The sequence below is a fragment of the Habropoda laboriosa genome, unplaced genomic scaffold (genome assembly GCF_001263275.1).
Source record: "Habropoda laboriosa isolate 0110345459 unplaced genomic scaffold, ASM126327v1 scaffold124, whole genome shotgun sequence".
Lineage (NCBI taxonomy): Eukaryota > Metazoa > Arthropoda > Insecta > Hymenoptera > Apidae > Habropoda > Habropoda laboriosa.
This window is the reverse complement of record NW_017100265.1, coordinates 1,090,783-1,105,194: the sequence shown is the minus strand read 5'-3', so window position 1 is coordinate 1,105,194 and position 14,412 is coordinate 1,090,783. Positions and strand designations below refer to the sequence as shown.

The 14,412-nt window shown below is 40.0% G+C and overlaps 1 protein-coding gene across 1 annotated transcript in view; it reads right to left on the bottom strand.

Moving 5' to 3' along the window:
* Positions 1-1,239: 1,239 nt before the first annotated feature.
* The window catches only part of LOC108573163, a 36,181-nt gene continuing 23,008 nt past the window's right edge, over positions 1,240-14,412 (bottom strand). The window contains exon 2 of the mRNA XM_017935550.1: positions 1,240-2,086. Within this exon, the coding sequence (XP_017791039.1) occupies positions 1,240-2,085 (846 nt within the window). The 5' untranslated portion in view covers position 2,086. The remainder of the gene's footprint in view (positions 2,087-14,412) is intronic.

Here is a 14,412-nt window from a genome sequence, read left to right as displayed (position 1 = left end):
CTGTCTGCCACCCCTCCTGTGTGCTCGACGCTGAAATTGAAATTATCGAGATCTCGATCGCGTTCTCTCCCTGTACCAACGATACCACGAATAAAACGATCTCACTCTAGCGTAATTCATCTAGGAAATTGATTTCGTATCGGACGTCCACGTCGGAAGGTTTCTTCTTCTTCCTCTCTCTCTCTATCTCGTGAAATTTTCCTCTTTCTGTAACGATTGAATCGTATACAAAGGGGTGCACCTTGTCCCTACGCGGCCCGGTATCGTTCCCGCGTCGACTTCCTGACAGGAAATTGCTCCGAGTAGAATTGTATTCGGCGCGAAGAGAGAAATGCCCGTTGAACGTGCGTTGAAACTCGATTCCTCGAGAATCTGAAACTTTGAAGGAGATCGCTCGGATCGAAATTAGCGAATCATGGCAAATTGCGTTTTCGACCACGTTTCGCACAGGTGTCGGTATCATGAACGAGATGATTTCGATTAGTTGCTCGTTTTTAAGGTCGATTGGCCTCCGTTTTACGAATCGACAGGTAAACCGTTGAGAAAGAAACGATGAATTTCTTCGTTGAAATACGTGTTTAACGTGTAACAGAGCATACATGTGTCGTTTATTCGTGAAAAACAAAGAAGAAAGAATGAATGTAACGTCTGCAACGAAACCTTGGTCCCAATGATCAAGCTCTGCAATCATTTTAACGATCGATCTTCTCTTCTCGAGTAAATCCTTCGTTGTTAGAGACATACGATAAGGATTCGAATTGCTTAGAAAACGGTAGCGAGAGCTGTGTAGAATTGTATAGTTTTCGCGAGAGATCGACGAGATCTCGATAACTTCGGAAAGGTAAGACTATCGACATTGAAATCTCATATTAGCTCGTTAGAACGTTAAAGCGAAGCCTTGAAGAGATTTTGCTTGAACGATCACACATCTCGTCGTGTCTTGAAAACGACACGACATCTTTAACACATTGACATCAAGAATTCAAAAGTCACAGACTATGGATTTTCCCATTGGCAAATTTCACTGTCCTCCAGATAGTCGCTTATCTAAATCGACAACCCGTCAATAGGGTAAACGCAGAAACAGCCGAAGATCCCGCGATACCGAGTTATAAAAACGCTGATCGTAGTCGTCGTGGTAGAAACAACCGGCTGCCTGAATTTCCTCCCGATGTATGAGATCCTCTGCGATCGTTCTAACTTCAGCCAGGGAGGGGCTTCAAACTTTTCCCCCGTTATCTAGATCCTAGACACGTAAAGCGGCCGATGAACCTGCTGAGGATTTCCATTCTGCTTCGAATAGCGAGGGTTCTGCAATAATTCCCTGGTCTCGCTCGGCGAGCCAGGGCTCAGACTGTTGGTGGTAGACGTTTCCACACGGTCGCTGATGATCTCCTCTTCGGTGATCTGTTCCAGATAGAGGGCCGACTGAACAGCCTGATGATCGCCGTTCATTGTCGGCGGTGGCGAGTAAGCAGGCGAAGGATTCACAGGCGGTGATTCCGCCTCTTTTTCGTTCTGTGTCTCGATAGATTCGCTGGAAACAGCCTGCTGCATCTGTCTCGCTCTTCTAGCGTGCTTAGTGGTCAGTCCACCGGTTTCCACGTCCCTCTCCAACCTGTGACCGGACCTGGTCCTCGTCAGCTGCCTCTGCACGTACTCCTCCAAGTCGTTCTCCTCTTTCCTCGCGATCACTTTGTTCAGAATCATGAGGAAGATCCCCAAGAAGATAGAGAACGAGCCTATGGACACCTCCCACCAGCCACCGGTGACAAGATCACCGGGCAAGAGGCCGCTCATCAGAAGGAAAGCGCCAAGCACCAGGAAAACCACGCCCATGTGAAGCATCCCCACCGACGTGACCATCTTCGTATCCAACATTCCCGGGCCAGCCGCGGGTCTCCCATGTCCGGTTTTATGATGCTTCGGATGATGGTCCAAGGAACCGGTCGAAGCCCTGGGCGACGTCAGGCCGCTCTCGCCTGATTGCGCGCTATAACGACGCTCGCAGGCACGACGCTGCTCGTCCCGGCGTTTTCTCTGACGCTTGATGGCCAGCGCCGAGTGCAATCCAACCGCGTGCATCCTGCAACACCGGAAAGACAACCCTTGCTCAGTCAATCCTCTACAACTCTCTCACCCTCTCTCTCCTTCAACCTCAATCATCATTCTCTCCCTCTCTCCCTCCCTCTCTCTCTCTCTCTCTCCCTTCTGTCTACGAAAATTAAACATTGCCTATAGCTCGCTGCCTTCTCTAATCGAATCTAACCGACTTTCTTTGAAATGCCTTTCTTTCTTCAAATTTAGGTGAAACGACCGAGACGAGCATCGCGTATCGTAAGAAAATTTGAGAAATGCGATTGATTTGCTAGAGCGTTAAAAGGATCCCCGTTCGCTACGACACACTAGTTGCAACTAATTTCTCTACGTGAATCGATCACATGCATTAAGACTGTCACACACGCTGTGACAAAATGTCGAGACTTGAGAAACGAAGCGTTGGATTTCTACGTTCTATCACCGACCGTACAGCAAATGAACGATAACTAACAATCGGAACAATGTACCGATAATGATTCAAAAATGTCCTGTTTCTCGAACACAGGCATCGTTCTCGTCGGTGAATTACGAACGCGATGACGATGCTTGTCTCCTTGATGATCGTTCGAGTTTCGTTAATCGCTTGCAAAACGCTCGTGACTCTAATGGCTGTACATGGGTTCGCTCACAGGGTTCACAGGATGCACTGCGATAGAATCGCCCCGCGTTAATTCGCTACGTTCGGTTAATGGATTACCAAAATGTGTCTTTTTCTGTCCCTCTCTCTCTCTCTCTCTCTCTTTCTCTTTCTCTCTCCCTGCTGCCGTCCTCGAACCTGTGAAAATCTCTTCTTTGCACGCCTTCACTCGTCTCCTCGACGGGTGTGTGATGCTTGGCGACATGGAAAAAAGGAGACGAGATGAATGTCTTCTTAATTTAAAACCAACCGCTGCTACTCCCTTTTTTTTTAAACGGAAGCGTAAAAAGAAAGGGAAAAAAAGAAAGAAAGGGAGAAAGAGAATTCGGTGTTGGCATTCTCTCTCTTTCTGTATATATTTTTCACGGACTTGCGCAACCAGAAAGTGTAGGTCACACAGTTCCATTGTGCGGGAAGTTTAATTATTCTGTCACACCTTATTTCCTTTTTTCACGATTCCTCGTGGCTGCATACTTTACAATAGACACTTTGTAAGGATTCCGCCACAGTTGATCGTCGTTTTGAACATTTCCAACAACGATACACGCTAGTATGTTTCGTATTCCGTGGAAGGAAGAAAAATCATACACGTTTCGCCGCGGTTTTCTTGCGATTCAACTGTGTGTGCCTGTAGAGATCTGTTGATCGAATTGATCGCTGCCGTTTAATTAGAATTTCCAATTAGTCCATGTTCTGACGTTACGGTCCTCGACTTCCGGTTCGATATGTGCGCCGGATGCTAGCCAATTTGCAGGCTAATGTCCGGCTGACAAATACAAATGGCAAAAAAAAAAAAAAAGAAACGTTCGTGTAAAAAAAGTTTCGAAATGACATACGTATGTGCGATTTGCTAAAAGATTCACGGTGAAGAAGTATCGCGTACCGCGAAATAAATGCGAAATTTTCTTTCGATTCTTTCAATTCTATGGAAAAGATCGATAAACGTTTCATCTTATTCCTGAAACTTATGGAATTTCTTTGGCTAATGTAAAAGAAACTTTGAAAGTGTAATTTCGGATTTTATAAATATATAAAGGTGACTTAATTGAAATTGTCATTTAAATCGTAGCAATACTGAAAGTATTTTTCTAAGTTCTCTCCTAAGGGACTTAATGTTCTATAATAAAATCTAATTTTCGGTGATACATTTACTCCGAACTGTCGACGTTGAAACTCAATAAAAAACAAAAATTATAGCAATGTTGTAAGCTATTATGATTACAATTAGCGATATACAGAATACTTGAAACAGCAAGAAAGGAATGTTTAGTGAACATATTCAAAGCAGAATCCCACCAGAGCAACCTACGATTCCCATTTCTAAATAATTTACTCGAAATTAATGCACAATGTCGATATTACCATAACAGAGTTGATAATAGGTTGTCTACGTCAATAAAAAAGTATACAATTTTCATTCTAATATTTCAAACCTTGCATCTTTCGCTTCCTTATTCCCTATCGGATCAAAATCTAAAATTGTGGGAAACAAAAGAATAGTAAAGATTAGAAAATCTTACTATCCATATAACAAATGCACGAATTATTGTTCAAAACAGCGTCTTCTCAAGTATATCTTGAAACACGAGAAGAAGAAAAAAGGTATCGAAGCTTTTATTCAACAGATTCTATTGTCCTCTCCTCGAAATTACGATAAAGGAATTAAGTGAAATAGAGGCGAATTGAGTAACTCGATGTATCGGTCATTACTTTGCGGCACATTACGTTAGGAGAGAGTTAAAAAGCGTTTTTAATAGCAAATCTATGACGTTCCTTTTCGTCGTAATGTTGTTACCGTTGCTTTTAAGATCGCAAACGCTACATTTAAAAAGTGCTCTACAGGACAATTTTCATCGTGGGAAAAAGCTAACGAAATGTCCGCTCTGGAATATTAAAGCGTACCTCGGTGTGCATTTTACTTTCAACTGCTGCTAAACAAATGAAACGCTCGATCGATGCGACAGACAAATCTGTTATACTCCCTGGCGTGAATTCATTTACGACAAAACATTTATTGCTGTATTTTACATTATATTATAATTAAATAACAGTGCAACGTTACAAAACATTGCGAGTACGATAAAAATAAGAATTATTCCGAATATTCGTGAATTATTAATTTTCTAGGAAAGTTGCAGAAAATTTTCTACTCGGCGAAAATACATGGAAGGATATATTTAAAAAAACTCGTGACCCTTTTTAAATCATTTCTGTAACATGTTCTCGCTTTATTCAAATTTCCTTTCGCTTTTCTGTACAAGCAACCTGCTATTCCACCTGACACAGAGTATTTCATGTTTTATAGCGCGTGACAAGAGTACCAAATGTTGTTCAAGATTCTTTCTTGACAAGTGAAAACGTCCTGAACGTCGTCCTTTAGAAATTCAAAGGACAAGAAACGAATGAAATGTCAGCAAAAATGAAGATCACGCGTGCGTTGCTTCATAGTTAATATTATTACATATTTCGTTGATAAGCAAATTTTCTGTCTTCCTTATTTCGCGATAAATATTGGAAAATTCGATTTTTCGAGTGAAAATTCAACATTTTTAGAAATTGCGCATTTCTGGTATCAGCGCAAACTTGCAAATTGTAAAGACGTTCGCGACACCGTTGTAAAGCTTCTTTGTAATGAACGTAATGATACTTTGAAACCGCCTTCGTTTTATTATCACTGTTCGCATAGCTTTTTATGCGATTTATTCTACTTCGCTGCTGCATCGCTATGAAAAGGAATTTCAGTTGAAAAGTTTCGTCGCCTTTCTTTATTGCAATGGAGCTTCTCTCTGACATCTTAGATATTGTTGTACGTCGAAATATAATAAAGTGTAAATGAGTAAATAAATTTACTTAATTTATTTTCTGTTATCTTAGAAATCTTTGCAATTTAGTTCTGTTCTTCTTGCATTTCCATACATGATCGCTTTCACACATTTTAATTAACTTTCCTATTCATGACGATCCTAAATTATTTTACAGAGAATTTATTTGAAAACAAAAATGCACGCATAAAACCACTATTAAAAAAAAAAAAAGTCTCTAATCTCTGATTTAATTTCTATTTGTTCTTTTTTACCGACCGAGATATCTGACTTTTACTCAAAGCGATATGTTGGATTTATTTGCTATTGGCTACGAGGCACATTTACATTTATCTTCTTCTAGCTACGTGGTATTTTGCTAGTTTCCCACGTGTACACTGTACATTGAATAAATTGCTCGGTATTATCGCGTACAAATTGATTAGCAATTCTACGTCATACATCTCTTTTGAAATTTCTCAGACTGTGCAAGAAATGTTGTGTAACTTGTTAAAAGTCAATATGAGTAGCCAGTAACAAGAATTCTTACAATTTCTCTGCCAGCTACTACAGATATTGACTCGTAACGTGTTGCGTGACTCACTCCGTATCTATCGAAAACACAAAGAACAAGAAACTTATTCTCATACCACGAATATATTTATGAGAATCTTTCGTAACAAACGTAACTCCTTTAGTAACATCAGCATACATGTCCCCGTACATTTTCTGCATAATTAATTAATTAATTTTTAAAGCACTTTTAACTTCTCTCTTTCCAATTCTTTCACGCTTAATTACCGCGAGTTTAATTAGATTAAACTATCGCAGACGTTGGCATAAAGAGCTATCTATTTTATACGTAATGCGAAATTTTAACGAAATTAGTTGATTCATTACTGAGAAATCATGGCAGTGGTTCTTTCATAACGATGCATCGTTCTCTTGAAATCATTATGACTTTGTCGTTTCGTCCGTTTCAGGCGCAAAATTTTAGCAAAAGACACTTGAGAAAAGACACAAACTTTGAGAAAATGCGATAAAAAAATCTTAAAGAAACGTTCTCGCAATCTGAGAAATTAATTAATTCATCACTGAGAAATCATGGCAGCAAGTTTGCAAAACGCGGTTTCGAGAAAAACGCATTCAAAGTTTTTCTACCCTTAGAGTTTCTACAGCAATGCATCACTTCCTTGAAATCATTATAATTTTGACATTTCAAAGTGCAAAAAAAAAAAACAGTTCGATTCTTCTTCACCCCTCTAAATGAAAACACGCCCTTAAGGGAACGTTCTCGTAATCAGAGAATTTCATCAACGGCCAAGTATCTCTCCGGCCAGTGTTTCCAACGTTTCTAGTCCATTCGGCGAACGACCCGGTGTAACGTAGTGAAATTGAACGGCGCCGTATTCGTAGTGAATACTTGTAATTTCGCCGAATGCTTCTTCCAACTTTTCAGCAGTAGCTCGTTCTTTTCGCGAGCACCGTTGAATGTATGCCCATTTCACGGACATACTTCGATGCAAATTTGGCAACGAACCACCGTCGCGCCGAGTTTCTTCTAAAAGCTCGCGCGACCCGTCGCCGTGCCGAAGCTAAACAAAGAAGAATCTCTCCCTCCCTCCCTCCCCCCGTTTCCTCGCTTCTTCACGATTATCGTTTCGCTGTGATTTTTAAGTCTAATCGCCGTCGAGAGGCGAGCAAGTATATAAGTTCTTCTTGATGCATTGTTACACCGCGGGGAGGATATTTTCTCCCCTTTTTCCGGCGATATTCCGCTCGTGAACCGAGAAGAACGTGTCCCCGTTTCTCTCTCGCGCAAAGTCCCCTGGCGTTGCAGCAGCTTCTTTAATGGACCTTCGACAATGCTCGTTCTTCTCCTCTTTCATCCTCGTGGCTCCACCCGGGGATGCACGTAAGCCAGGATTCTTGTAAACTGCACACCACGGCGACATATCCTCCGAGAAGGCTCTATTTCCCTTGTATTTTCTACCTCTTTATGAAGGATCTGCTAATGGCATAAAACTAATACCCCGCTGTGAAATTAATTTCTCTTTACGTTTTCACGGAGAGTAACTTTATTATTTCTCTTTTCTCTCGTAATTACGCGCGTGTACTTTCTTCGCCTCGGGAGCACGGAAATTGTGGAAATTGTATTTTTCTCTCTTCGCGAGGAGGTATTTACTGCTTGTATATTATTTTCTCGGTGCGTTTATTGTATATACGATAAACAATAAATTAGGTCAGATAGACGAAGGAACGCAATTGGTTACAAAAAATGTCGCGACATAGAAACTTCTTTAGGCTGTCGCAATTTCTGTCTGTTTCTAACCAAACGTGAAGCAAGATTTCTTTGTATCAAGCAACATCTCCTGTACATATTGACATTAACAAGATCGTACCTGCAGGTCTCGTCTTTTGTTACCCATTAAATCTGCGCTCCTTTTCAGGAAAAAGGAAGTAAGAAAGTTACGTTTGATCTCAAGAGGGTAAATAATCCAGGTTGAAAAGGAGCTTAGATTCTGAATAGAATTAATGAGATTATACCAGTCAATATTGGGATAAGGTATGAATATGCAATCTTTATCGCTGATCCCCTAGCAACCGCGTCGCTCTATTACGAAAAAAACTAGGTTGAATAATTTAGAAGCAGCGTTTGACTCGATCACACTCTGTTTACCGTGTACAGCCGATAAATAACGAATAAGAAGGGGCGTACTTACGAGGGATCATACCGAAGTGATAATCATCGATTTCGATGAAACTTTGGCACGTCAGATTTCAAATTTAACATTGGCTAGTGCAAAATGCACGTGTATTGCAGCGTTTTGAAAACGTTTTAACGTCAGCTACGATAAATACAGGCATCGTACGTGTCTCTTGGTACCCTACAACTTTTATCTCAAAGATTTGTTCGTGTCATCTGTACTTTTCGAGATATTTACACGTTCTCAGATAAACCATAGTGCTCCAAAAAATATTCACCAAGTATTTTTCTATACTGCAAATTGTCCACGGTGAAAGGGTGAAAATCGTCCTGAAAATTGGGGATAGTAAATATATTTTCATATGATGTATTTTGCGAGAAATTTCGGCTCTTCTAAAGGACAACTTTCTAAGTTACTCTTTTCTATCTTTTCACTTACTCACGTGGAACGTATTTTCAATTTTTGGTTAATTTTCGTTCATTTCTCTTCTGACGAACAGAGACAAATCAGATTACACAGGGTTAATTTAACCAAATTTCCCAAGTTTTCCATTCAAGAAAATTCGATTTCCTCTCTCTCTCTCTCTGAACGAACCTAAACGCCGTTACCGGATTTTACCGGCGACAGAAATTCGACAATAGCGCTTTTGTCGAGGCCGCCGCGCCGCGTGTGCACGAAAACGCAACGGCGGCGTATATAACTTCACTTCCGGTTCCCCGTGCATTCTCCTACGGCGGTTGCTTCTCTGTTCGATTGTTTTGCTGAAAAGTTTCTTTATCGCGAGCAGCCGCGCCGGGGGAGAAGCGTGCTCCAGCGAGCCGGCCAGGTTTATATTTACCAGCTCTGTAGACGAAATGTAGGTCGAGCTCCGATAGGAAAGGGCTGGAGACTCACCCTGCACGAGGCTAGACTACCAGATAAGATTTTTATCTTTGAGCCTTTGTTGTCCGTCGTAAACAACGATAGCCCATTCCCTTCGATCGAATCAAAGTCGATTCGTATCTCCTCTACGTGATATCCTTTGCCTCTCTGTGGTTCACGCGCAAACTGAATGCGGATTTCGTGGCATTTAATTGTCTGATCGATTCTCCGACGTTCCTGAAGAATAGAGTGCTGCTGTTTCTTTTTTTCTAGGAACGGCTTACTTTTCATTACGGTAACAATGATTTACCGTGAAGGTGCTAACGGATAGCATTAACAGATCGGTAAATTAACCCTTTCGCTGCGGCAGGTTTTAGTAACAGGCGTGGCGACGGTAGATGTTCGATCGAGGCCGCAAAATCTTTCGCTTCGGTGTTTTAAAATTTATGAAAAGGGGAAAAATTAAGGTGAAAGTGTGCGAGAAGTTGACAACAGCACAGTGCGAGGAAATATTCAAAACGCCCATAGGGGCCAGCAGCAGTGAAAGGGTTAACAAAAATATTATGCAAGCAAGTGAGCAAAAAATAGTAGAAGTTAGAACTGAAATTACATTTCCTTCCCAAAGTTAGTGTGACATATCGGCAAAAATATACGTATGTACTCGTTATACTTCAAGATTCTAGAATGAATAATTTTAAACGAAACTTGTAACGACAAAGAGGCTTGCTTCGCATTCGGTAAGCAGATTTCGAAATTCGAAACTGTAACGGCTGTTGTAAGTGAGATTCGTTCGTCGGTAAAATTCAAAGTTGTGAATACAACATTTAATATTCCTCATTTAAGCAAACCATCGATGTTCAATTACATTTCGTATGTTTCTAACGAAAGGGGATATAAATTGTCTTAATTATAATACTAACAAATCGGATCCCTGATATTAATTAAATACCAAGTAAACCCTCCAATATGATTATTTAACATTCCCGTTTAAATAATTTATACCGCTGATGTTCAATAGCGTTCTTTAGTCTTTCAATGAAACACGAGATCAAAAGCTTGCTGACAGACTTACGTCTCTACCGTAATTACACTCAAGCCATAACTTTCAAATACACTACTGAACGTTTAATTATTTCTGTTTTTGTGCTCCACCGCCGGTACTTTGAACTCTTTTCATTAATTATAAAAGCCCAACTGTAATACGAAATAGTCGTTTACTTAAAACATTAAATAGTTACTTAAAACGTCGTTTACTTAAAACATTTATAGTTCGGATAATTTATCGCTAATATCGCGCGATACTTGTGTATTTCAACCCTTTCGTTGCTAATGGAACCTACAGGCGTTCAGAAAATTTCCTCGCGCTACACTCTTAGATGCTTAATTCTATCCTTCTATCTGAATTTAATACATCGAGTCTTCGATAAACAAAAATTTTGCAACCGTGGTTAAGAATTCACCGTCAGCCGCGCACGTTGCGTGTTAAAATCTGCGTTAACCCCTTAACATATGATTTCTTTTCCGACTATGCATCTAAGCGTCAGCCATTTTCTATTTCAGTCCTGTATCAGGCAACAGAAACTACTCTGTCACAGATTAATTACATTTAGCAATCCTCAGTCTTACAAGTTCAAACGAAAATTAGGATTACTATTAATTTTTCCCACATTTTCGCCATAATCTCTGCCACGAGTCTGACACGTTGTCATACGTTAAGGGGTTAAGGGCGGAAATGTGAGAAGCAACGCGATGTTACTCTGTCCTGTCGCAACGATCTGCACACGAAGAATAAATGTTCCCTTAAAATTATCTTACATCGTACTGGTGTACGCACGACGTTATATTTAAACGCTTTGCACAAGACTGCTTGACACGTGTTATCGATCTTCCAACTTTAATTAATCGTTAAAGTAGAAACGGAGTATCTGCAGGTACTTCGGTATCCTTATTTTAACAATTATAACGAAGCTATTGTAGAAACGACTTGTCGAGAGCTAAGGTTTCATTAACACTTAACGGACGGCCCACGTAGATTTACGTTTTTCCATTCTGACTTCCTAGAACGGCCCACGTGGACTTACCTTTCTGCTTGAATTTTTATTACACTGCGTTAGTTTTTCATTTTTAAGTTTCTAAAAGAAGTAGCAAGGATCTGGGTTACCGATCAACAAGGAAATGATTCTGATTCCGAAGAGACTGCTAATTATATCCAAATTCAACCAACTAGGAGAACTCCAAAAATAGATCCACCAGGTAGATTGTCGGGAAACATGAAGCAGCACATTCTTAAGCAAATTGTTGGGAAAGGAAAGAAAAAATATCCTCAAAAGCCTTGCAAAGTCTGCAGCTCAAAGAAAAACAGAAGCGAAACAAGATATATGTGTCAATTCCGTCAGGTTCCACTTCACAAGGGTGAATGTTTTACAAAATATCACACTAGTAAGAAATACTAGACATGTAAATAAATAACTTTGTAAAATTTTATCAAAAATAGTGTTGATTTAATAAAACTGCAAACCTTTAAAACCATACATACGTGTTTATTTAATTCTCTTAAAAACCGAGAAAGACAGAGAACAAACTAACCGTCTGTTAAATGTTAACAATTAGAAAATAATTTAGGTAACTGTGTTTACAAAGCTGCGAACTAATTCGTCCATCTCTTTAACCCTTTGACTTAGGATTTTTTTACCGACTACGCATCTTAATACTGTATTAGATAAAACAGAAATTAATTACGTTTGGTAATTCTCAGTTTTATAAATTAAAACGAAAGCTACTAACGTAACTGTACTTGTCGCTTGTTTTAACCAGAATCCGTGAAAATTAATGTATTACAATATTTTTAAGATTTAACGGGAAAAGTATGAAGAACAAAAAAAAAAAAATGTGAAGAACACTAAACTATCGAGCACAGAAGTAATTGTCCGCTAAGCCAATGACTGTACCTTCGATTATGTCCATTTTTTCGAGTTTTCACTTCACAAAGGTTCCACGGTAATTGAATCGAAGGCATCGCGATTTTAAAGTATTAAACCAATTAAAAAAGTTAAGTATCGTTTACGACCCACTCTTTCGTTGCGCTCCATTAAAAGAAATCTCTGATCAAAGGAAATTTGCCTCTGCGTCGATCTATATCAATTTGTTCCCACTGCTTTCACAGTGAAATATATTTAAAAATATTCCGTTTTATATAATTACAGCGATCGAGAATTACAACTGCCCCCGATGCACTCGTCCCGTCTAACTTGCTTTATTTTCTCTTGCCGAAATCAAATATTCAACAGTTGGCTGTTATTAAAATATGTAGATCAGCATCGTTGCATAAATTGTCTCGAAACTGTGCCTCGTTTTACCCCCGCCGCGCTTTCTTCCTTCCGTGGATGTTGAAAAATTACAATTTTCCACGTCGTTCCAATTATCGTTTAAGAATCCCGAACAAGCAACGCGGAGAAATTGCATATCTCCCTAAGTACAATTTAAGACGTTTGCGCGTGGGGGCACTTATGCGCCCGGGCTGAATTAAAAGTCTTCAGATGCAAAAGGACGCTTGACAACGGTAAGACGTCCCATTCCATCCTTAAGATCACTCCACAATAGGGAATACTCTCTTTTCTCTCGTGAAACCTTCATATGTTGCACAAAACGGGCGGCCTAAATTGCGTGGACTAAAATATAAGAAATTATGCTCGGAACCGGTGAACAATTATTCCAATAAACGCCATTTTCGATTCGATTCGACGCCATTTTGTAATTATATTTGACGTTACCGACAGTAAACTTGAAAAATTTTTAATTAATTTCATTATAATTGAAAATTTACAATTTTAGCTTTATGAAGTAACAGAAATCCCAAGCTTCGTTAAATATACTATTTAAATATCATTTCTCGTATGTTCCTATCTCACACGAACATCTCACTTGTCCGTTGCATAACTTGTATTTGGAAAATTGACGAGCTTTATCGAATATACTCGATGGTTTCTATTTTAAAGCAACAAATGAAAGAAATAACGAAGAACTATTTTAATATCACTTCTCACGTGTTGCCGTGTCGCACGAACATCTCACTTGTTTCTGCATACTTTGCATTTCAACGCTTTGAGAACGATAGACTCATATATGCGTTCACAAAGTACCATGAACGCAACCAATAAAGTCACTTATTTTCAAGCAATAAAAATAGTCGACATAGTCGTCAACTGATATACTTTTGATGAAAAAAAATTGACGTTGTACAAATAATTAGTATCTATGCAAAGGTTTAACAATTGGTCAGCTTTACAATGTAACAGAAACTTCAAGCTTCGTTTGAACATACACGCGATGGTTTCTATTTTAAGATGATACCCGAAAGAAGTAACGTATTTTCACAGATTTCCCAAGTTGTCCCGAATTATCACGGTAACGTACGCGAATCTTGCATATCATGAATAAATCTTACATCCGTCAGATACACTCCGATAATAGAGCAAATAAACAGAAAGGTCCATTAACGAAACATTCATCCCAACAAAGAGGCACGCAAGACCCAGTCGCAACAGGGGCTGCAACAAGTAACTTCTCCTTAACTTCGAATCGGCGTATTCGAACACTCCCCCTAACGAGTTCTCTAATTCAGCCCCAACCCAGATTCAATTCCCTTAAAATTTCATTCTCCTCCTCTCCCACGGCAAAATTCAATAATTCCCCTGTGCAAATTCGATTTCAACGACTTCCATCAACGAGATCGCGAAAGGAAAGTTCGAAAAATTGCCTCCGTCTCTACTGCTCTCCTTATTGCGTTTTAATTCAACATACATACAAGAGAGAAGCGGTCCTTTAATTCCACCTATTCTTTTACCCTCCACCTTTGCAGAAAGAACGAGCGCACAAGAGAGACAATGCCTGAAGGTGGAGGGGAGGGAGAGACACACAGATCTCGAACAAGATCTTTATTAATATTCATCATTCCACTTCATCGACCTCTAGCGATTTTCCGAAAGTTCAAAGTTCGACTTCACCCTTGCTCCTACCACGGATGGAAAAACGTTGACGGGCTCGATGTCCCCCGCGTGTAGAATCTGAAAAATGCCGAAGTGAAGACGCGTTTCCTCCAAGTGGACAGATGGCAGCTGATGGTTTTCGCGATTACGAGACGCGGGACGCAGAATCGTTTCCTCCTCGACCGATCAATAAACCATCCTCCAACCCCCTTTTACGGAACGCAAACGCAAAGTACACGGCGTCGGATAGTACAGTACGCGCAACCGGGTCACACATGTGCACGTGCATGGGTGCGTAAGCTTGTGTGTGGGACGCTAGG